Genomic DNA, 22689 nt, shown 5'->3' with positions numbered 1-22689 from the left:
TTTCATCTTAAAGAAGAAACATAATGAAACAGCCAATATTCAATGATATAATCCAAGGTAACATTTCTGACATAAAAATAAACACACACACAGACAAAACTGTAAGAATATTTGACCAGGCTTTTGTTACATGGGAATGTTTTGGGGGGGGAAAAAACATTAGATTTTTCTTTTTTCCATGGCCAGGCCATAAGATGATGCTTAATCATGTCTTTATCTGAAGTACTTAATCAGCTGCATTAGATACAGTTGGTTGAATTTAAGCGTGGATGTTAGATCTAGTCTGAGTAAATAGCCACAATTTTCTTCATGTATTCTGTTTGTTTTTTTAATTTACCCTTCCTAAAGAAACCTTTTAATACAAAAAGTGCTTTAAGTAAAACCTTTCAAATAAAGAGAAAATTTAGAACACCTTCTCTACTTAAGACAGGTTCACAAACTACTTCTTAATTTGTAAGACTTAAAGTTGTTACAAATGCTAAATTATTTTGTGAGGGTTGATGCATTTCAGCTAAAGTTACACGAATTCTGGTTGTTGTTGGTTGACTTAGGTCAGTCATTCTTATTACCTCCTTAGTAGGTTTTTAAAAATACCCATTTTGGCTTCTCAGTAAAGCGTCTGCCTATAATGCGGGAGACCCAGGTTCAATCCCTAGGTTGGGAAGATGTCCTGGAGAACGAGATGGCAACCCACTCCAGTATTCTTGCCTGGAAAATCCCATGGATGAAGGAGCCTGGTAGGCTACAGTCCATGGGGTCGCAAAGAGTCTGACATGACTGAGCGACTTCCCTTTCACATTTTGGCTTCTAAGGGCAGATATAAGATCTCCATCCACATGTTACTTTATCGTTTGAGCTTACGTAACAGAAAGATGACTTAATGAAAATAGAAAGCAGCTAATACATCTTGTTTAATGCCATAACATAAACTTGTTAAAATACTTGGAAATGTAATATAACCTAAAGAAAAAAAGAACTATTCTATTTCATATAATTTAATTTAGGTAAACATTTTAAATGGAGTAAAGCAATAAATAACGGCTCTGACATTTCATTATTTCAAATAATGTCAAATGGTCTTCATCATATATAAATTGTTTCTTTTTTCCAGTCTACTTAGAGGCTTTATTAGGAAAGGTTGTGATTTTTTTTTTTCCCATGTGCTTTTCAGCTCTAACTTAAGGTTGATAGACCTTTTTATACTGAAATGTCCTTGCTTTCCTAGTTAAGTCTTTACTTTCTTTGTTTGATGTATTTCTGGATTTGGTATATTGCTTTGGGTGGTGTAGTCATTTCCCCAGCACTGATTCTCCCAGTCCACGAACATGGTATGTCTCTGCACTTGTGTCACCTTTGATTTCTTTCATCCAGTTTCTTAGTTTTCTGTGTGCAGGTCTTTTGTCTCCCTGGGGAGGTTTCAGTTCAGTTCAGTCACTCAGTCGTGTCCGAGTCTTTGCGACCCCATGAACTGCAGCACGCCAGGCCTCCCTGTCCATCACCAACTCCTGGAGTTCACCCAAACTCATGTCCATTGAGTCGGTGATGCCATCCAACCATCTCATCCTCTGTCGTCCCCTTCTCCTCCTGCCCTCAATCTTTCCCAGCATCAGGTCTTCTCAAATGAGTCAACTCTTCGCATGAGGTGACCAAAGTATTGGAGTTTCATCTTTAACATCAGTCCTTCCAGTGAACACCCAGGACTGATCTCCTTTCGGATGAACTGGTTGGATCTCCTTGCAGTCCAAGGGACTCTCAAGAGTCTTCTCCAACACCACAGTTCAAAAGCATCAATTCTTTGGCACTCAGCTTTCTTTATAGTCCAATTCTCACATCCATACATGACTACTGGAGAAACCATAGCCTTGACTAGACAGATCTTTGTTGGGGAGGTTTATTTCTAGGTTATTTTCTTTTTGTTTTGGTGGTAAATGGGATTGTTTCTTCAATCTGTCCTTCTTATCTTTCATTGTTAGTGTATAGGAATGCTAGCAATTTCTGTGTACGTATCCTGGAATTTTACTAAATTCACTGATGATCTCTAGTAGTTTTCTGGTAGCATCTTTATAAGGTTGAGGAAATGTCCTTCTATTTCTAATTTGCTATTTCTACCTTCTGTCTCTATGAACCTTTCCTGCCTTCTGTCTCTATGAACTTGCCTAGTCTATAGAATCCTTGTATTAGACTCATATAATATTTTTGTAGACTCATACAGTATTTGTCAATATTTATAGACTCATACAATATTTGTCCTTTTGTAATTGGCTTATTTCACTTAGCATAGTGTGTTTAAATTTCATATGTGTTGTAGCATATATCAGAATTTCATTCCATTTCATAGCTGTGTATATCAGAATTTCATTTCATTTTATGACTAATAATATTACATCGTATGTACATGCCACATTTTGTTTATCCTTTCATCTCTCCGTGGATACTTGAATTGCTTCCACTTTTTGCCTTTTGTGAATAACAACTGCTGTGAACATTGTACAAGTATCTGTTGAGTTCCTATTGTCAGTTCTTTGGGTCTGTACCTAAGAGTAGAATTGCTATGTTATATGGTAATTCTATTTTTAGCTTCCTGAGGACCCACCAAGCTATTTTTTACAGTGGCTGAACCATTTTACATTCCTACCAGCAATGCACAAGCATTCTAATTATGTCCTTGTCAATGCTTGTTATTTTTTGTTTTTTAATAATAGTTTTTAATCCATTATGATAGTGTCTCAGTGTGGTTTTAATTTGCATTTCCTTAATGGATAATGATGTTGAGCATCTTATGTGCTTGTTGGCCATTTGTGTTTATTATTTGAAGGATTGTCTGTTCAGATCCTTTACCCGTTTTTGAATCATGTTTTCTGTTGTTGAGTTATAGTCATTCTTCATATTAGAAAGCTTTCAAATATTTTTTCTCTCTCTCTTTTTTGAATTTTTGGCTGCACTGGGTCTTCGTTGCGTCGTGTGGGCCTCTCTTGTTGTGGAGCATGGGCTCTGAGGACGCAGGCTCAGTGTTGTGGTGCGCTGGCTTCTCGAGTTGCAGCACAGGCTCTCCAGTTGTGGCCGCTCCCATTTTGTGAGATTTTTTTTTCATACCCCTTTGATGTTGTCCTTCAATGCACATAAGTTTTTAATTTTGATGAAATCCAGTTTATCTACTTTTCTTTTGTTGCCTGTGTTCCTGGTATAATAGCCAAAAAAATCATCACCAAATCCCATGTCATGAAAATTTTTTTCCTATGTTTTCTAAGAGTTTTTAAGATCTAGGTGTTACATTTAAGTCTGATACATTTTGTGCTAATTGTATATGGTGTAAGGTAAGGATCCAACTTCATTCTTCTGTTTGTGAACATCTAATTTTCTGAGCACCATTTATAGAAAAAACTGTCCTTTCCCTACTGCATGTTCTTGGGTTCCTTGTTTACAAAGTCAGTTGGCTGTATATGTGATGGTTTATTTCTGGCCTCTGCCATTGGTTTAAATGTCCTTTATGCTGGCACTGTTGATTTTAGTTATTGTAGTTTTGAGTCAGTTTTGAAGTTGTAAAGTTCAAGTCCTCAATTTTTTTCAGTACTGTTCTGTTATTTAATGCCTCTTGTAATTCTGTATGAATTTGAATGTCAGCTTTTCCATTCTGCAAAAATGCTGTTAGAATTTTTATTGGATTGCATTGGATCTGTAGATTACTTTGGGTAATATTGTTATCTTAACAATATTAAGCCTTCCAACTCATGAACAGAACATGTCTTTCACTTACTTGTGTCTTCTTTAATTTCTTTCATCAGTGTTTGGAAGTTTTCAGTGTATAAATATTTAAGCTCCTTGGTTAGGTTTATTCCTGAGTAGTAGTATTGTCATCATCTATTTTTAAAATATTTTATTTTTTTGATGCTATTGTAAATGAAATGATTTTTTTTTTTTTGGATTGTTTATTACTAGGATATAGAAGGAGAAGGTGAGAAGGCAATGGCACCCCACTCCAGTACTCTTGCCTGGAAAATCCCATGGGCGGAGGAGCCTGGTGGGCTGCAGTCTGTGGGGTTGCAAAGAGTCGGTTACGGCTGAGTGACTTCACTTTCACTTTTCACGTTCACGTATTGGAGAAGGAAATGGCAACCCACTCCAGCGTTCTTGCCTGGAGAATCCCAGGGACAGGGGAGCCTGGTGGGCTGCTGTCTATGGGGTCGCACAGAGTTGGACATGAATGAACTGACTTAGCGGAAGGAGAAGGCAGTGGCACCCCACTCCAGTACTCTTGCCTGGAAAATCCCATAAACAGAGGAGCCTGGCAGGCTTCAGTCCATGGGGTCGCTGGGAGTCGGACACGACTGAGCGATTTCACTTTCACTTTTCACTTCATGCATTGGAGAAGGAAATGGCAACCCACTCCAGTGTTCTTGCCTGGAGAATCCCAGGGATGGGGGAGCCTGTTGGGCTGCCATCTCTGGGGTCGCACAGAGTCGGACACAACTGAAGTGACTTAGCAGTAGCAGCAGGATATAGAAATGCAGTAGATTTTTGCATGTTGGTTTTATATCCTGTAACTTTGCTAAATTCACTTAATAGTTCTAACAGTATTTTTGTATGTGTGTGGAATAGAGTCATTAGGATTTTCTACATATAAGAAATGTTGTCTACATGTGGTCTGTGAACAGAGATAATTTTACTTCTTCGTTCCCAATTTGGATACCTTTTATTTCCTTTTCTTGCCTGATTGCTCTGGCTAGGACTTCCAGTACTCTTGATAATAGAAGTGGTAAGAGTAGACATTCTTATCTTGTTCTGATCTGAGAGGGAAAGCTTTCAGTTCTTTATCAATGAGTATGATGTTAGCTATGGGGTTTTCTTATATATTCAGTTGTGTTTTTTTCTGCATGTCTTAATCTGCTGTTAATCTCATCCTGTGTATTTTCTTTTTAATCTCAGATGTTGTCATTTTCATCTCTAGATGTTTGTTTTGGATTTTTTTAATCTAGCTCATGTCTGCTTAACTTTCTGAACATGTGGTATATGGTTAGAATTGTTTTTAATATTTGCTAGTTTTCACATCTCTGCTAGTTCTGAGTCAGCTTCTCTTGATTGCTTTTTCGTCTTTGGTAAGGCAGATGCTTCCATTGTTGTGTTCTGGTTTCCCATTCATTGGTATTTCTTTATGGTGCAGTTAATAATGCCTTTGGTAAATTTTCATGTCTCACTTATTGCTTATTTCAAAGGCTTTGTTGATTATATTACCTCATTTTAGCCAATTTAACCTTCATAAAATAGGCCTGTGCCTAAGGAAAGATTCCTGCAAAGGAACAGAATTGAATATTGTATCAAAAATGCAAGCCCAAATGAACAATTAAAGAAAAGCTGAAGCAACAGTTCTGTGATTTTATAGTTTATGTTACGAAATATATGTTTTATTCTTGCCACAGAACTCCTAAACTACTGGATTTTCTTTTTTATTATCATTTTTTACAATTTAAATCTATTTTGAATTGGAGAATAATTAATTCACAATGTTGTGTTGCTTTCTGCTATACCCTTGGATTTTCTTAAGTAATAAGAATCATTAAAGATGTCTTTTGTTTATCTGTTCTTTCTTTCCTTTTTTTGGCTGCACCGCACAGCTTATAGGATCTTAGTTCCCCAACCAGAAAGTGAACCCAGGCCCCGGTAGTGAAAGCACCGCATCCTAATCTCTGCACTGCTAGGGAATTCCCAGGATGTTTTTTGTATTTTCAGGCTTTTTTCAACTACACCTGAATTTATATTACTGTTGTGACTTCTAGAAAGCCTCTAAGCCTGGAGGAGAACCAACCATGTGATTAAAGCATTGGAACTTTAGCTCTAGTTTATCTTCCTTACTCCCAGGGTGGGGAAAGGAGCTGGAGATTTTGTTTGTTTAATCATCAAAGGCAAAAGATTTAACCAGCCAAGCCTCCATAAGAAAGCCCATGGATTCAGAGAGCTCTGTGTTGGAGAACACATGGAGATACTGGGAGGATGACATGCGTGGAGAGGGCGTGAGAGCTCTGCCAGTTCCCCACACGGTGCTCTGTGCATCTCTGCCATCTGGCTGTTCCTGGGTTGTGCCCTTTTCTAATAGAATGATTATCTAGTAAGTCAGTAGACTGTTTTCCTAGGTTCTTTGAGCCACTATCTCAAATTAAGTGGGAACCTCTAGTGTATAGCCAGTTGGTCAGAAGCACAGGTAATAACCTGGACATGAGACTGAAATCTGACGTGGGGTGTGGCAGTCTTGTGGGACTGCACTTTTATCTTGTGGGATCTACCCTTTAACGTCAGGAAGATGATGTCAGAACTGAACTGAACTGTGGGACACACATCTGGTGTCCCCGGAAAGTCAAAGAATTGGTTATTAGTGTGTTCAGTGCTGTAGAGGAGGAGAGACAGGAAGGGGTATTTTTTCTAAATAGTCTGCTTCTTTTATGACCTCCTTGTTTGTCATCCACGTGAGGTTGAAAAGATAGTTTAATCAAATACAGTGAGAAGTTGGCAAAATCAAATTTATCAGAAAGATTCCTACTGCTGCCACCAATAAAGGCAAATTAATAGCCACTTGCAAAATACAAGATCCAGACATGGAGAAGAAGCAGATTGAGCATGTAAGAGCTAAAGGGGTCAATGTCTGCACACGAGATTCAGCGGAGGAACCAAGGGAGGATAAATGGAAACTGAAGGTTCTGAGTGTAGATGAAGTACCTTTTCAGGCTGCTTGTCTCTTAACTTGGATAGTGGGACTCCAAGGGGAGTGTTTCCTGAGGGTGTTTTCTGTAGGTTTCAAATCTGTCAGAAGAGTAATTTAGAGACAGTTAATCAGAGACAGTCAGTAGACCGCCAAGAAATACATGCAAGAAAGTATAAAAGAGAAAGAGGAAGTGGGAAGGGAGGAGAACAAAAGCACACTGCAACATAGAGTTTCTTTTCCTGGGTAGACTGCATAGCTGGAGGCTAGCAGAACGGCCAGTCTGCCCTTGGGCATGTTGTCTTAGGTGTTTAAGGGAAAATAAGTTCTTTGTATTTTCTCTGAAGAACCTTGAGAATTTAACTATAGAGTATATATGACAGGCTGTCTCTATGAAATGTGTACCAATTGCCTTCATTTAGTACCTTGACCAAGTCAAAACCATTCTCATTTGCATTTTTCACGTTTTTTTTTTAAGCAAATATAAGTAGAATGTAAAAATTCCATATTTTTAATATAGATGGTGTGGCATATTTCTTTATATAGGCCTGGTGGACACAAGATTTTTTAACATAAAATTTTTTTTGTTTGGCTACAAAGAAACTACATTTAGGCTACATCCTTGGACTTTTGCAGTCAGCACTGTCCTTTAACTCATGGTTGCCTGACATTCTAAACATGTCTTTATGAACTTCCTTATCACCTTAGCCCAAAACACCACAAACTGTTGTTTTAAAATCCTTGGCATACAGAAAGACCTGGTGTAATGCATGTTTTGAAATGCATTGTATTACCTTATTTGTGTATATAATGGATTACCAGAAGTCATCCAAGAATTGCTAATATATTTCCATATTGATGATAGATGTTCTAGGAAGCATTTAGTATATGAGCATGTATATATATCATGTTAGTTGTGGCTGTCCTGAATTAATTGCAACAAGCTAAAATCTTTTGCAAGTTTCTTTCCAAGTGTCTGGAGTTAATGTTTTCTCTGGCCAGTGAGAGAGACTGCTTATTATTTTTGATACTGTTAAGACACTGGGCAGTCACTGCTCATTTAAGCCAGATGTCATGTGTCAGCTCCTTTTTCTGGAAAGGGAGAGGTTTTGCAGGGCTGCTGTAGTAAACCCTTATGACTTCTTAAGGAATTCGTCTTCTCTTTACATAAATCAGTGCTTATAGAGTCTCACTGCTCCTTGAGCACGCCTCTTCACTTACGAATATTCTTAAAGGATTGGGCATAAATGTTTTTGTGTATAAATTCTCTTTTTGCAGTCATACAGTAGCAAGTGATTATTGATAAAGTTACGTAAAGCGAATACTTTTCTTTAGGACAAAAAGAAAGACAAAGAATTCATAAGGCAAGGAGAGAGTGGCTCTTTTGTAATTTTACCAATCTTCCAAGATGCCCACAGTCAGAATCTGATTTAGGGTGTTGGCCAGCTATGGACAACACTCTTTAATGATAGCTTAGAGCACCTCTGGTAAAGTGCCCTCATCCAGAGATCTTCTCTGCATTAGCACTGTGAATTCTAGCTCTTGACTTTTAATGCGCAGTCACCACCTTACACTGAATTTCTTTTTTTTTTTTTTAAGTTTTTCAAGAAGTACTGGTGGATGAATGAATTCTACAAGCATTTGGTTTTCATTTCCCTGATTAAATCCTAAGCTGCTAAACTTTAGTGACACTTTTCCTTTCATCTTCACATCCATAACTAAGAATTTGGATGTGAATTTGGGCGTTTAATAAAGTGGCTTTTTTCTTTCTTGGTTTTCTTGATAATTGATTTTTAAAGTTTATTGGAATTCTTATAAAATTTTTCATTTTTTCAAGGTGTTGATTTTAAGGTGAAAACAATTTCAGTGGACGGAAATAAGGCAAAACTTGCAATATGGGTAAGAATTTTTAAAATGTATTTTGTATAAATATTAAACTTGTACTTTTTGAAGACGCAAAGATTGATGTGTATAGTGTCCTACAGGAGAATGAGCAATTTGTATTAAATAACTTGGGAGATTTGATGCTGATTACTGGATAGACAAAAAGTAGTTATGTTTTATAATTCTGTAATTAGGCAGAGACCTGTTTCACCTGCTCAGATTTTTAAAATATGTAGTCTCTTCAGAATATATGAAAGCAGTATTTTTTTAAAAAGTCATCTGCCGCAGAGAATCATTGTTATTGAATGTGTTTCTTTGAAGTTTTAAAAAAGACAAGTCACCCTGAACTAGTGCTGAAGGCGGTTGTTGCGGAGAAGGGAATGAAGTAATACTTAGAAAACATGATTTTTCATGTTTGTTAGTGTAAATATCTATAACACTTGAGTTTGCCAACTTTGGATTTTTTGAATACTGATGTCCAGTGTTTTTCCTTACTGGCTTCTTTTCATCTGCCTGTGAACCCAGCTGTTCTGGTCCACATTCTTTGCTAAGTCGACCCCTCCATGGCAGTGCTGAGTGTGGCAGCACTCGCTGTCAGAACCCCCAGGATGCCCAGTCTGTATCTGTTTGCTCCTTCCTCTCTCCGGCCTTCCTGTCTCTCAATCTAAATGTGATTGCTTATATAGTAAATGTGTTACATATAAAATGTATAAAAATACACTCATCAAATCCCCACATCTGCTATAGTTAAATATCTCAGTATATTTTTATAACATGATAATCACATTAGAACTGGTCTGCAGTCAAGTTGAATTATACTTCATCATGGTGGTTAAAGAGTAAATGCTGGCTGGGTGTCAGTTACAGATTGAACCAGCAAGTGCTCATGCATTGTATGATGTCATTCATGTTAATGGCATTCTCTGAATGGCACTCTATTTCCAACACGCATTTTATTCCAAATGACTGTGTGTCTTACGGCTTTTTTTTCCCCCATTAATTTCTTTCTAAGATACAATATTTTACATGATTGTATCTTGTTTGACCATTCCCCTAAATAAATACTATCAATCAGTACAGTAATGCCTAACAGAAAATAATTTGGAAAATGTTGGACTAGACCATAGTAAAATATATGTTGAGGAATGCTGCCTTCTTTTTGTCCTGAAGTGGAACCTGATTTTCCATGTTTTTCTTGCTTGATTTATAAACTCTTCTGCCCTTGCTCCTGCTTTGAGAAATAGTTTAGGGTGGGATCTGAGGTTTGATGGTTGCTGTGAGATCTTACTTTGATACAGGAGGTTTTTTGTTTTTAATTTACTTTCTAGTTCCTGCTCAATAAAAATACTAGCTGGCAAGTATTATTGTAGTGACATCTTTATCATAAGCTTATCCCTGTTTTTTAAATGAGAGGCTACTCCTGACTGTGAGGATAATATAGTCTCATTCTATTGATAAAAAAGGATAACCAAAGGATAATAGAGAAGACAGTTCCATCTTTAGTCAATGTGTGTATTTTAGTGAACATTCTATAAAATATGTTGAACGCATGCACATTGTCACATGTGTTCATATGCAGTTTTCCAAAAGGATTGTATTTTAATCCTTTCACCTGCTGTCCCTCCCACCGCACCCCCCCCACGCACACATTGTATACATTGTTCTGTGTCAGTACAGAAGTCCATCAGTTTAAATGACCATTTGTATAATGACCAATTATCTTATGACTATAATTTAGTCAACCCTCAGTGAAAGATATTTACAGTGTTAATAGTTTTTCACAAAGATCATCAGTGCCTTGGTGAGCCTCCTGATTTTTACATCTTTGTGCACTTGTCCAGTTACTTTATGATGTATACTTAGAAAGTGAATTATTGGCTGAAAGAATGTGAAGATTTAACATTAAGATTTAGGAAGAAGGTCTTCTGTACTATATATTGTTAATCTTTCTCATTTTTGCCTCTCTCTAATAGTTTTTCACTTATATGTGCATTTCTTTTGATTAGTGAGATTTTTTTCTTATATATGATTATATTTTAATGAATTTTTGTTAATATGCTTTGCCTTTTTATATTGTGCTCATTTTCTTCATGATTAAAGTCTTTATACAATAAAATTTCTAGCTTTTTGTCATACGCCACGTTTTTTCCACTCTGTCATTTGTCTTCAAAACCTTAAGATGAGTATTTGTTAATGTTCTTGTATGTGTAACACTCTGTTATATGCTGCAGATTTTTTCCCCCTAGTTTGTGATTTACCTTCAAATCTTGTTGAGGATGAGTGTCGGGGGCAAAAGGGGGGTGAGTGTGGTGTTGGGGAGAGATTCTTAGGTCATACCAAGGTTTTAATCTTTACATGATTGAATTAGTCATTTTCTTCATGCTTCTGGGTGTCATGTCGTATATAGGAGGGCCTTCTCAGTCAGTGTTAGAAATATATGAATCTGTTGTTGCCTCTCATTTTTCTGTGGTTTTATTCATATATAAATAAAATCAATTCCTCTCCCTGTTGGATGCACGTCCTGGGATTACTCAAGTAGAATAGCTGGGCCTCACCCTGCTCCTCCTCCCCTGGTGGTGCAGCGTGTTCATCAGGACCTACGCGGTACCCACCTTCTCTGAATCCTCCTGCCCTTCCGCTCCCCAGTTTCTGTTATTTAGCCTTTCCAGCTTTGTCCATTTCCTCTGTCCATTTCTGTCTTTAATATCCCTTCTGTCTTCTCCCATCAGAAAATAAAACCACAGATAATAAACTTTGCTTCTTTTATCTTACAAAGATGTTATACTCTTACTACAAATTCCTGTTTTGAAGGCAAGCAATGATCTAACTTCTGACTATTTATTGTATGGTTATCATAAGTCCTGACCCAGCTGAGCCTATGCTTGCCCCATAGCTAAACCCACACTCACAATCAGAGGACTGGTAGTTGTTGATGTTTGATGTGTCTTTATTTTTCTTCAGGTCATTTTACATTAGCAGACTGCAAATTTTTTCTTTGAAGGCAAGATAGTAAATGTTTAGTCCAGCCCCAAGGTGGACCATACGGCAGTCCATATGGCAGTACACAAGTGAATGGGCCTGGCCGTGTTCCAGTCAGACTTTGTTTAATAAAAGCTTATGTAATGAAACAGGTGGTGGGCTAAGGCAGCAGTTTGCAGACTGCATATTTGCATAATCTTAGGTAGACTTGAAGCCACAGTCCGAGGATGGTAGAAGGAAGACAGAAGGAACCAGGCCCAGAAGAGACTTGTTTCTAGTTTTCGTTCTTTTTTTTTTTTCTCCCAACAAAATTTGAGCAACTGTCCTATGGCAAGAATTCCTCAGGCTCTGGGATTAAACTGGTCATTGAGCAGAAAAATTCCCTTCCATATGAAATTTACATTTCCTAGCTAGGGTACTTCTTATATTATACCCCAGGTATGAGTCAGAAACATAATAAGGAGTGGTTTGGTTTTCATGCGTTTTTCTGGAAGAAGAGACCTAGAAAATATTTTTAAAAGTACAACCTAAACACTGCTTGCCTGAAATAAAACAGCCCTGTAATTTTCTTTAACAGTAGTTCTCAACCTTTGACTTTATGTTAGAATCACCTGAGAAGCTTATTAAAGCTTCTCTCATGCCCATATTAAATCAGAATCTTTATGGGTTGAACCTCAGTATCTGTATTTTTCATTTCCCAGGGAATTTTATTGTGCCACCAGAGTTGAGAACAATGGCTTCCTATGAATGGGTTTCATATGTGATAAAAATCTTGAGTCCAAGTGGTAGAAAATCTGAACTTTGTTACATTTTTTTCCTAGAGATGAGGCAGTACTTGTTAATTTAATTTTTGTGTAGCATTTGTCAGTAAAAGAACATGTCTTATTTAAATTTTAAGTTTTAAATAAGCTTGATGTTTTAATCATGCTATTAACTTTCTACTCTTAAATTAATATTTTGAAGATCTGTTATTTATCCAATGTTTTGTTTAATAATAATTGATTGTCACTTTTAGGATACTGCTGGTCAAGAAAGATTCAGAACATTAACTCCCAGCTATTATAGAGGTGCACAGGGTGTTATATTAGGTAAGGTTTTACTTTACTGTTTAAAATATATTGTTATTGTATTACTGGAATTTCTGATTTTCCTGTTTGTGAAGGTCAGTAATTTTTTGCTTTATTTTTCTTTACGGCTGCTTTTATGTGACTTTATATTAACTTTATGTAATATTAGGAAATATTTAAACTTTTAAAATTTTGTTTCAGCCCTTTGTCTAGCAATTAAAAAATAAAGATCAGAAACATGTAATAAGAAGTGGTTTGGTTTTAATGCATTTTCCCAAAAGAAAATACATAGAAAACATTTTTTAAAGTACAGCCTAAAAATTGCTTACCTTTATTAAAACCCCTCTATTATTTACTTGGTTTAAAAGCACGTGTTGATGAGTACATAACTAAGGACCTGTCCTTGTGTCATTGATCTGTCTTAGAGTATTACCAGGAACTGATCTTCAGTTAGCAGCTTACTGATATTTACTGCCAGATTATATGGAAGGAGTGTTGGTTGCTTAGTGGAATCTTTTTTATTAGTCTTGAAAAATAGCACAAAGCACTTAATGCTATTGGTTTATAATCGCACAGAACTTAAAAACCAAGTGTGGATTTTCGGTATAATTTGTTGAAAAGTGCTTGTTCTTAATATTGCTGGGAAACTGTCTAAAATGAATACTGTTCAACTGTAGGGCGAGACCTCATTTTATATCACAACTTGTGAGGCTTTGGTTTCATTTCTGTTAATTTGACAGTGACTCTCGGTTTTGGTTCAGTACCTCCTAAGTTTAGAAAACACTTTAACAAATTATTTCCTATAATGCAGAATGATGAATATGTAAACAGAGGAAGATAATCAGGGTTCCACCCACTGACCTTTTTTTTTTTGTATTTTGTATTGAGATATAGTCAGTTAACAACGTTGCGATAGTTTCAGGTGGTCAAAAGGCTCGGCCATACATGCACATGTACCCACTCTCCCCCAAACGTGCCTCCTATCCAAGGCTGCCACATAACATTGAGCGGAGTTCCCCGTGCTATACAGTAGGTCCTCATTGCCCACCCTCTAACTTTACATGTGTTTTCAAATTTGCAAATTCTGGTCCTTGTAAGAAATAAGTTAACAGGTTCATAAATGTTTAAATTTATGTAAAACTTCTTTGTATTTTGCCACAGATTTGGGTCTAAACACCTTTTAGCTTTTAGACAAACCTTTTTTCTTATTGGGCTTCCCTTGTGGCTTAGCTGGTAAAGAATCCACCTGCAATGTGGGAGTGCAGACCTGGGTTTGATCCCTGGGTTGGGAAGATCCCCTGGAACAGGGAAAGGCTACCCACTCCAGTATTCTGGCCTGGAGAATTCCATGGACTATGGGTCGCAGAGTCGGACACGACTGAGCAGCTTTCACTTTCACTTTTTTTATTGTTATGAAGGCAGCTATTTCATTTCTGTAACAGCATATGTTAATTAAATTGAAGTGTGTATATAAATGCATTTTTTAAAAAGTACACTTGTTTCTTCCATCTGGATCAGTGGACATTGATTTTTAAAGCATTAACAGCTTAGAAAAACAGACTTGCCTGTATATTAATGTCAGTTCCTAGTACATATCAGAAATATAATGTCATTGCTTCTTGCTTTTGATATTTATTTAATAAATGATTCTTTTTATTTTAGTTTATGATGTCACAAGAAGAGACACCTTTGTAAAACTGGATAATTGGTTAAATGAGTTGGAAACATACTGCACGAGAAATGACATAGTAAACATGCTAGTTGGAAATAAAATTGATAAGGTGAGAAGTCAGACACTTGGCAGTTTGGTTGTATATTTTGATAGCTTTTCTTAATCTTTGCATTTATCTTTTAGGAAAATCGTGAAGTTGATAGAAATGAAGGCCTGAAATTTGCACGAAAGCATTCCATGTTATTTATAGGTAAGTGTGTGAATATTTATCTTTTCATTATTAATGAAGAGTTTTTAAATGGAGTTTCTATTACATTCTTCTCTTTATGAACCATAAAAAATATTTATTTAGTTCATAGCTGCACTGTAAAACTAGCTAACTGTAGAAGTAGGTTCCTTATTTTTCCCACTGTAAAAAAGAACAGGATCACTGTGAGGCCGTATGGAGCGCAGCACACCGTTCTCTCCTCCCGTGACCCAGTGCTGTAGGCGTGCGTGCCTGCTGGGCCGTGTCTGGCAGCACCACTGTTGTCAGAAATGCTTCATTTGAGGCCTAAGCCATAGGTTCTGAATTAAAATCTGCATTCTAACAAGATGTGATTTGTATCATGCTAATATTTGAGAAGCACTGTAGAGCAAGGGTTGGCAAGCTACAGCCTGGACCAGATCTGGCCCCGCCATTTGTAAGGAAGCACACCGTGCCCGTGCCCTGCCATCTGCATTATTGTCTGTGGCTGCCCTTGTGCTTCATGCCAGAGTTCAGTCATTACATGGAAACAATATGGCATCACCACCCAAAATATTTACTCTCACAGAAAAAGTTGATTGACCCCTTGTCCGGCAAAGTGGACTGGCAGTATCACTTGGGGAGCTTTAAAAAATTACAACTCTCTGGGCTTTACTTACGACAAGTCTGAAACAGAGCCTTGAAAGCAGTTTATAAGAAACACCCTAGCTGGTTGTGATGTCAAGCCAGCTTTAGGAATCAGTTTGAACCTAGTAGGAATCAGGAAATGGAAATGGGAGAACATCATATATGGATAGAAGTGGGGTGGTACAAATGGAAAGTATAGGGAATTTTAGAATGGGCTTGAGTAGCACTGCTGCTGCTTACTTGCTAGGTGTCTTCCATTTCCATATATTAGTTTGTTCAATTAACATTTATTGAACACAGAATAGAACAATGAACAAAATGGTCCAACTCTCTGCCCTCAGGGAGCTTACAATTCCAGTATGGGAAGCAGACTCGAATTCATAACTAGTGCTCTGCATGAAATAAAATGTTGTAAGGGGAGAGAGAATGATGAGGGTGGGAGGAAATAAGGAAAAGTTCTTTGAGAGAGCACCATTTGAGCAAGAATTCATGGTATGAAGATCTAGATAGAGAGCATCTTATTCCTGAGGCAGGAAGCAGTGTACTGTGTCCAAGAAACAGGAGAAAGCTTGTGGGCTGGAACAGAGTGTCGGAGGAAAGGTTGGTGATGATGGAAGTTAGTGTTGGACTTCCTGGGATATGGTGAAGAAATGAATTGTATTTTAAGTGTGGTAGAAAGCATGGGAGTAGTGCTGTGGTTTGATATTCTTTTAAGATTCATTTGGCCATAAGAAGCAGAAGAAAAAGTGTGGCAGTAGTAGTGGTGGAAAGTTGGTAGATCCAGGAGACACTTCAAAGGTAAAGCTGTCAGGTGGATAGGTTGGGTGTGCAGGGTAAGGAAAGAGCAATCAAGGATGGGTTCAAGTCTTATTGTGAGCAGCTAGGTGAATGGTGGTGCCGTAAGTAAGATGTGGAAGGTCGAGACAAGAACAGGTTTATGCAGAGGAGCAGGGACCCAAGGTTTCTGCTTAGACATAAGAATGAACTGTCTTTGAGACGGTGAGTAAACATCATGGTCATTGACATTTAGGTGGGTTTGTTTGACATTTAGGTGGGTTTAGATTGTCAATGTCAATCACATTGACAGTCATGAGATTGGAACAGTCACTATAAGAAAAGCTGGATAGAAAAGGACGAAGATTGAACCCTGAGGTACTCCGACAGTTAGAAGTCAGCAGAAAGAGGAGGTGCCAGGGAGTAAGGTTGTGAACGGTGTGCCAGTGAGAGAGGAGCACCAGGAGTGTTCAGCTGTCTTGGAAGTCAAGTGGACAAAGTATTTAAAGGAGGAAAGTGACCAGCTGTATCAAATGCTGCAAGATGTCAAATAAGAAAAGGATATTGGATTTGACAAGCTAGCGGGTGTTGGTCACCTTTAAAAGAACAGTTTCCATGGAGTGGTGGAATCAGATTAGTTTGAAGAAAAATTGGAGATAAAGTGGTAACAACTTATATAGATATCTCTTTATCACCATTTTGTTTTGGAAGAGAGTGGGGAAAGTAGGTGGCTACTAGAGGATAAGTCGGCTGGAGGGCAGGTTGGTTAGTCGGGGGGTAAGTGATTAATAAGATGGACAGTAATTTTGGTGGGCTTTCAAGCTGGTTGGTGTATAATCCAGTAGAGTGGGTACACGGTCCTTCAGTGAATGAGGAGGGTTGGGATCCCGGGAAGTAGACAAAAGGATGGCCCCAGCCGGCAGCCAGGAGGGTTCCCCCATTGTAACAGGAGTGAAGGCAAAGCCTAAAGACAATGCAGGTGGGTTAGTCAATCTATTAGTGGGGTGATCAGTAGTTCTTGCCAGATTGTTTCTGCTTTTCCCACGGTGGAGCTGGATCATCAGCTGAGGTAGAGGAGCTTTAAGATGAAGACATAAAATAGTCATCAGACTGGGAAAAAGTCAGTGGGGAAACACAAGATGAGAGAGCAGTCCTGCATATCCACATGGGTCTCCTGAGCATAAATTGAAAATGGAACTAGTGTTCACAGTTTGTACATCACTTATCCAACCACCTATGGCTGTTCATTGCAGGCACAGAATAACCTGATTTATTGTTTAACTTGGAGTTTAAATTTCCTTATTCTAAAATGGGAATGATGTCTGCTTCAGAGGCTAATTTAACAAGTAACCAAAAAGTTAAGAACTTTGGCACACGTACGGATATTTGAGTAGGGCGTTAAAATGTACAATTCTACCACAAGATGTTGAGCTTACATACCACTAGTCTTATGGATAGAATTTAAATAGCTCAACTTTCAGAGTTGCAGGAGATTCACTTATATTAAACCTGTGGGGAGAAATCATATATATAAAAATATATTGTCTGCTGATATTTCTGCTATAATAGTTTTCCAGGAAAACATAGAACTATGACTAGAAGAGAATATACTTCTTGACGTTTTTCCTTGAATTTCAGAGGCAAGTGCAAAAACCTGTGATGGTGTACAGTGTGCTTTTGAGGAACTTGTTGAAAAGATCATTCAGACCCCTGGACTGTGGGAAAGTGAGAACCAGAATAAAGGAGTCAAGCTGACACACAGGGAAGAAGGCCAAGGAGGCGGAGCGTGTGGTGGTTACTGTTCTGTGTTATAAACTCTGGGAAACGCCATCTCTTGCGTATTTGATCAGATAATGTCATCTTTCTGTATATAAACTCTCTTAACTGCTATTTTAGGGACCTTGCAGTTTGCACATATTTGTTTTGTATCATGGCAGTAAATATTTGTGAGAAAGCCCACTCATTGACTTTTCCAGGTAAAACGTAAGCATGCAAAGTTTGCAATTTGCAGTTTTTTATGTAACATAAAATAGGTGTACCTTTATAAGTACATTTGATTTTATGATTTACATTCATCATGTGATTTTTTAAAAATCCACCTCTCTAGTATATGTTGATACAAGGTCTGGTTTTGGTCTCTTTTTCGCTTAAATACTTATCAATTACTGAATTAATTGGTATCGTAGAACTCCCAGGACTACTGGGAGATAAACAGATGTCATCAAACCTGGCAGATTTCCCTTCAGGAATAACAAAGAGCATGATTCCACAGCTTTCCTAGGATGTTCGCTGACGGATTCTCTTTAGTACTAAGCAAAATCCTCTTTGCAGGATGTGGTCGAGGCCAATTTATAATTAAATCCCCGTTTGTTCTGACGATACTTCAGAAGTAGCATTAATATGTTAAAGAAGTTTGGTCTTCCTTGACTTGAGGAGCAGCTCATTGCTTAGCTGGAGTTTTAATTCTGTGATGTGTACATGGCTTCATCAGCCTCTGTGCAGCGTTTTGGGTTGTGTGGTATTTGACAGAATCGCAATAAGATTCCCCCATTTTGGTTTCAGGAGGACAGGAGTAGTATGTTTGTGTAACTCATGTAGCACTTATCACCTTTAAAACCAACACCTTTTCCCATAAATGTTGGTGGTGTTTGTTCTGGTACTTCAATTATAGCTTGTGTAATGTTAATGAATATCTGTATCTTATGACTTCCGTAAATGACTAGTTGATATTCAAAAACATTTCTGTGTTTTGAGGGTTGGGGAAAAAAACACTAAACTATAATTTGAAAAAGGCATATTGCTTCCAGATTTCGATGTGTATGGAAAAATACTGTTGCAGTGAAAATCTTGGTACAAACTTGTACAGACTAATAAATCTTTTACACAGTATTCAGTTTTGTAACCTCCTGCTATTGTACATTGTATATTTTTTTCACTCATGTATTATTTAATATACATTGATCTCTGCTATTTTAAGCTTGCAGATAAGTGATTTGCCCTTTCAGGCAGGCCACTTTAATACCACTCAGTAAGATTAATAAGAAATACTAATTTCTGGGCGGTTTGTTCTCTATATACAGTTGCAAACGATAAACATTTTTGTGGGTCACCTTTACAATGCTTGTGATAATAGACTGAAATGTATATCTTCACATAAGAAAACCTTAACGTACTACGTGGTTCACACTTCTTAGACTATATTACATGGGATTAAAGGTTTTATGCATTACGTATGTTTTTACAGAAAATGAAACATATACTACTACTTTAATGTTAGAGAAAGATAGCTAACACATGTACTTATGATTTGTTGTTACATTAAAACTGTAGATTTGTATATGTGGTTTCTGTATTGACATTTCTGTTTATTGCTATTTGCTCCTTGAGCCATAGAATATTCTTCCTATGCATTGGATTGTCTTTATTTGGTCAGAATTTGGATACATATGAGTCACTTAACTTTTAACAACTAATTTTGTTTGATTTATATTGTAACCTTTTATAGTTTTTTAATAAATCTAGCCTGCTTTCCCTAGATGCATTTGTGCAGGAAGTATTATACATTTCCTTGTTGCTCTCATCAGCTGAGGAAGTCCTGAATGTTACACTACTTCCTATATTCTGTAGGAATATAGAATATATATTATATATATATAAAACTCTTGTTGCAAGAGTTATTCTTGTTGCAAGCTTCTTGTTTCATAGTGTAGGTTTTCTAAATGAAGTAGTTGTAATAGCTAAAAATTGTCACTTAAATAACAAGATTTTGTCAGTTCTTCATTTCTGAAATCATTTGAAGTTGAGTGCCTTTTGCAGATGGAGCAAATTAGAACGATTAGAAGTTAGGCTACCACTCCAGCATTCTTGGGCTGCCCTTGTGATTCAGCTGGTAAAGAATCTGCCTGCAATACGGGAGACCGGGGTTTGATCCCTGGGTTGGGAAGATCCCCTGGAGAAGGGAAAGACTACCCACTCCAGTATTCTGGCCTGGAGAATTCCATGGACTGTATATAGTCCATGAGGTTTCAAAGAGTTGGACATGACTGAGCAGCTTTCACTTCACTTCATTCTGAGTTCTGGGAATATTCATATAGAGCTAAACAAACAAATTCAGTTTATATTAAGAGGGATAGTTAACATTTATTGAAGCTTCCTTGATGTCGAGCCCTGTTCTAAGTGCTGGTTTATCTCATTAAACCTCACAGCAACCTTGAGAGATTGGTTGGTACTGCTATTATGCCCATTTTAAAGATGAAAATAATAAAATACAAATATTTTAAGGAACTTCCCAAAGATCACAAAGCGAATCAGTGAGAGTTGGATTCCAGTCGAGGCATCTTCACTCCTGAGTCCATGCTCTTAACCACTGCTCCCTTTGCTATGGCTAGTCACTAGCTTTCTGTTTTAAAATAGCAGGGTTATCATTCTTTTGTTATGTGTAATAGGTGTATTTCAGATTTTTTGGTTATAGAGTAAATCCCATTGATGTAAACCAACTGTGTAAGTCATTTTACCTAAAAGTTAAGGTAGAAGGGTAGGTGGTCTCCTAGTTCTTTTACCTCCTCATGGTGGAATGAAAATCTTTGACCTAGAAAAGTCAGAACTTATGGCACCTTAATTTCCTGTTTATAATTGGACATGAGAAAAGTTATTAAATCTGGGTATGGCCTTTTGCTCAAAATTAAAATCTAGGGGATGTTTTCATTTCAGGTACTCAGCTGCCATGTTCAAATTCACACTTGGCTTTCTAATTGAACACAGTGGAATTGGTCTTGATTTTGATTCATTGTGACTCGTGTACTCAAATACACATGATTACATGATTCTGTTCCAAGTGTGGAATAGCACAGACCTACCTCATATCTATAATATATTTAAATACAATTTAATGTGTCTTTTTTCTGATTTTCAAATGAAGTGGGATAATCCTCTTGATCCTATAGGTTGTAGATCTTTGCAGTATTCAATCCTTATGCTTCTATATTTTGAGGTGCATTTCACCAGTCATACTTAGGAGATTTTTATGTCCTTCATTTATTTTCCCAAGTTAGAGATGGGAATAAGATAATTTAATCAGTTTTAGATGATTTTATACTAGTTCTGACCCCAGCTATGCTGAGGGTAATCAACTATAGATTTCATCTTGGATTTTGTCTAGAAATGTTGAAGGAACAGAACGGAAAGAATAAGCCAAGTCAAGATTTGGAGATAAGGAATATAGGTTTACCCAGAAATCTCTGGGGTTTTTTTTGTTGTTGTTTGTTTTTAATAGTAACATCTGTCAGGTTTGAGGAAAGGAAACATGACTCAAGTTCTGTTACATTCTGGCCTTTAAGTTTTCCTATTCGTTGCTAGCCTTTTGTTTCATATTTATGAATCAGTAGTGTTTCTAGGGATGGTATAAGCTCGTTTCATTGCCTCTTAGAGCTGTTTTGTCACAGACATTTCCAGTAGTGGTTGAGCTTTTAGTTTTCGTGGGGCCTGCTTCCTCACCATCTCTCTCACACACAGCAGTGTCTTTTTCTTTCACTAACCTGATAAATAACAAAAGTATGCAATTTTATTGTATTTCTTGGATTACTTGTGTGGTTGAGCACTTCTAGTATTTCATCAGATATTTGTATTATTTTCTTTTATTCCCTTTTCATGTTATGTTGTGTTCGCCCATCCACCTCCTCAGAATACCATCCCCCTTTTCTTTGGATAGTGGCAGCCCATCACACACGCAGTTTGAATGGGACTGTCACACCGTCGGCTCCAGAGCTGACCTGGTTCTCTTAAACCAGTGCCACTGGCCCCCTCCCCCCAGGACATGGTTCAGGTATGGGTGACAGACCCGGATCAGGCCACTTAGTTACAGCATGTTTGCTAAGCCTCCCTCGGGAACTGCAGAAGGTGACACTTCGTTGGAGATAACGTGGTGTGATAACTCTGAACTTTTTGTAGCCAGTTTTTCTGATTTAAAGGAGCCAGCTTGAGGGCTGTACTAAGAAAAGGAAAGGGAGTCGGAGTTGGAGCTTTGATGAAGTCTGGAGCGTCTGGATCAAACTGCACCTGAAGTTAGCGTTACTTCTGGACTTCTCACTCACGTGAGCCAATAAATTCTCTTTTTGTTTAAGCCAGTTTGAGTTGGATTTTTTTTTCTTGTAATCAAAGCTTTGCTGTGGTGTATGTGGTCTTTGTGGGGACTCTTCCTACATGGAGTTCAGTGTGTTGATCACTATCACTTGAAAAGCCATTATTCTTAAATAACTTGATATTTTAGTGGGGTTACTTTCATATATTTTTTTGTGGGTATATACAAGTATCTATTTAAGGAAAAGGAGAAGAGGGTGGCAGAGGATGAGATGATTAGAGAGCATGACCGACTCAATGGACATGAACTTGAACAAACTCCAGGAGATAGTGGAATACAGGAAAGCCTGGCTTGCTGCAGTCTGTGGGATCACAAAGAGTCGGACACGACTCAGCAGCTGAACAACAGCAATGTAATTTTGAGGGCTTGCTTCATAGGGTCTCGTTTTTTTTTTTTTTTTTTGGTTTAATTTCTTCTGTCATCCTAACACTCACTGTCCCCCTTTCCTCCCTGAGATAATCATTGTTACAATCTGGCATGTGTATCCTTTCTGCTATATATATATATGCATTATTTTACTCTTGCTATTTTACAAAAATGAGATTATCTGTATATTCTTCTCTGCATATTGGTGTTCTTACCTAACAGTAGATTCTGAAAATCCCTTCAAGCCAA

The 22689-nt window shown here is 37.5% G+C and overlaps 1 protein-coding gene across 1 annotated transcript in view; it reads left to right on the top strand.

Annotated features, from left to right (window-relative positions):
• Positions 1–19275, top strand: part of RAB18 (RAB18, member RAS oncogene family) — a 28650-nt gene extending 9375 nt beyond the window's left edge. The window contains exons 3-7 of the mRNA XM_061436277.1: positions 8526–8587; positions 12567–12639; positions 14281–14399; positions 14474–14540; positions 17577–19275. Coding sequence (XP_061292261.1) covers positions 8526–8587; positions 12567–12639; positions 14281–14399; positions 14474–14540; positions 17577–17752 — 497 coding nt within the window. The 3' untranslated portion in view covers positions 17753–19275. The remainder of the gene's footprint in view (positions 1–8525; positions 8588–12566; positions 12640–14280; positions 14400–14473; positions 14541–17576) is intronic.
• The last annotated feature ends 3414 nt before the right edge of the window (positions 19276–22689 follow it).

This window comes from Bos javanicus, chromosome 13, assembly GCF_032452875.1.
Source record: "Bos javanicus breed banteng chromosome 13, ARS-OSU_banteng_1.0, whole genome shotgun sequence".
NCBI lineage: Eukaryota > Metazoa > Chordata > Mammalia > Artiodactyla > Bovidae > Bos > Bos javanicus.
This window is presented reverse-complemented; position numbering and strand designations above follow the sequence as displayed.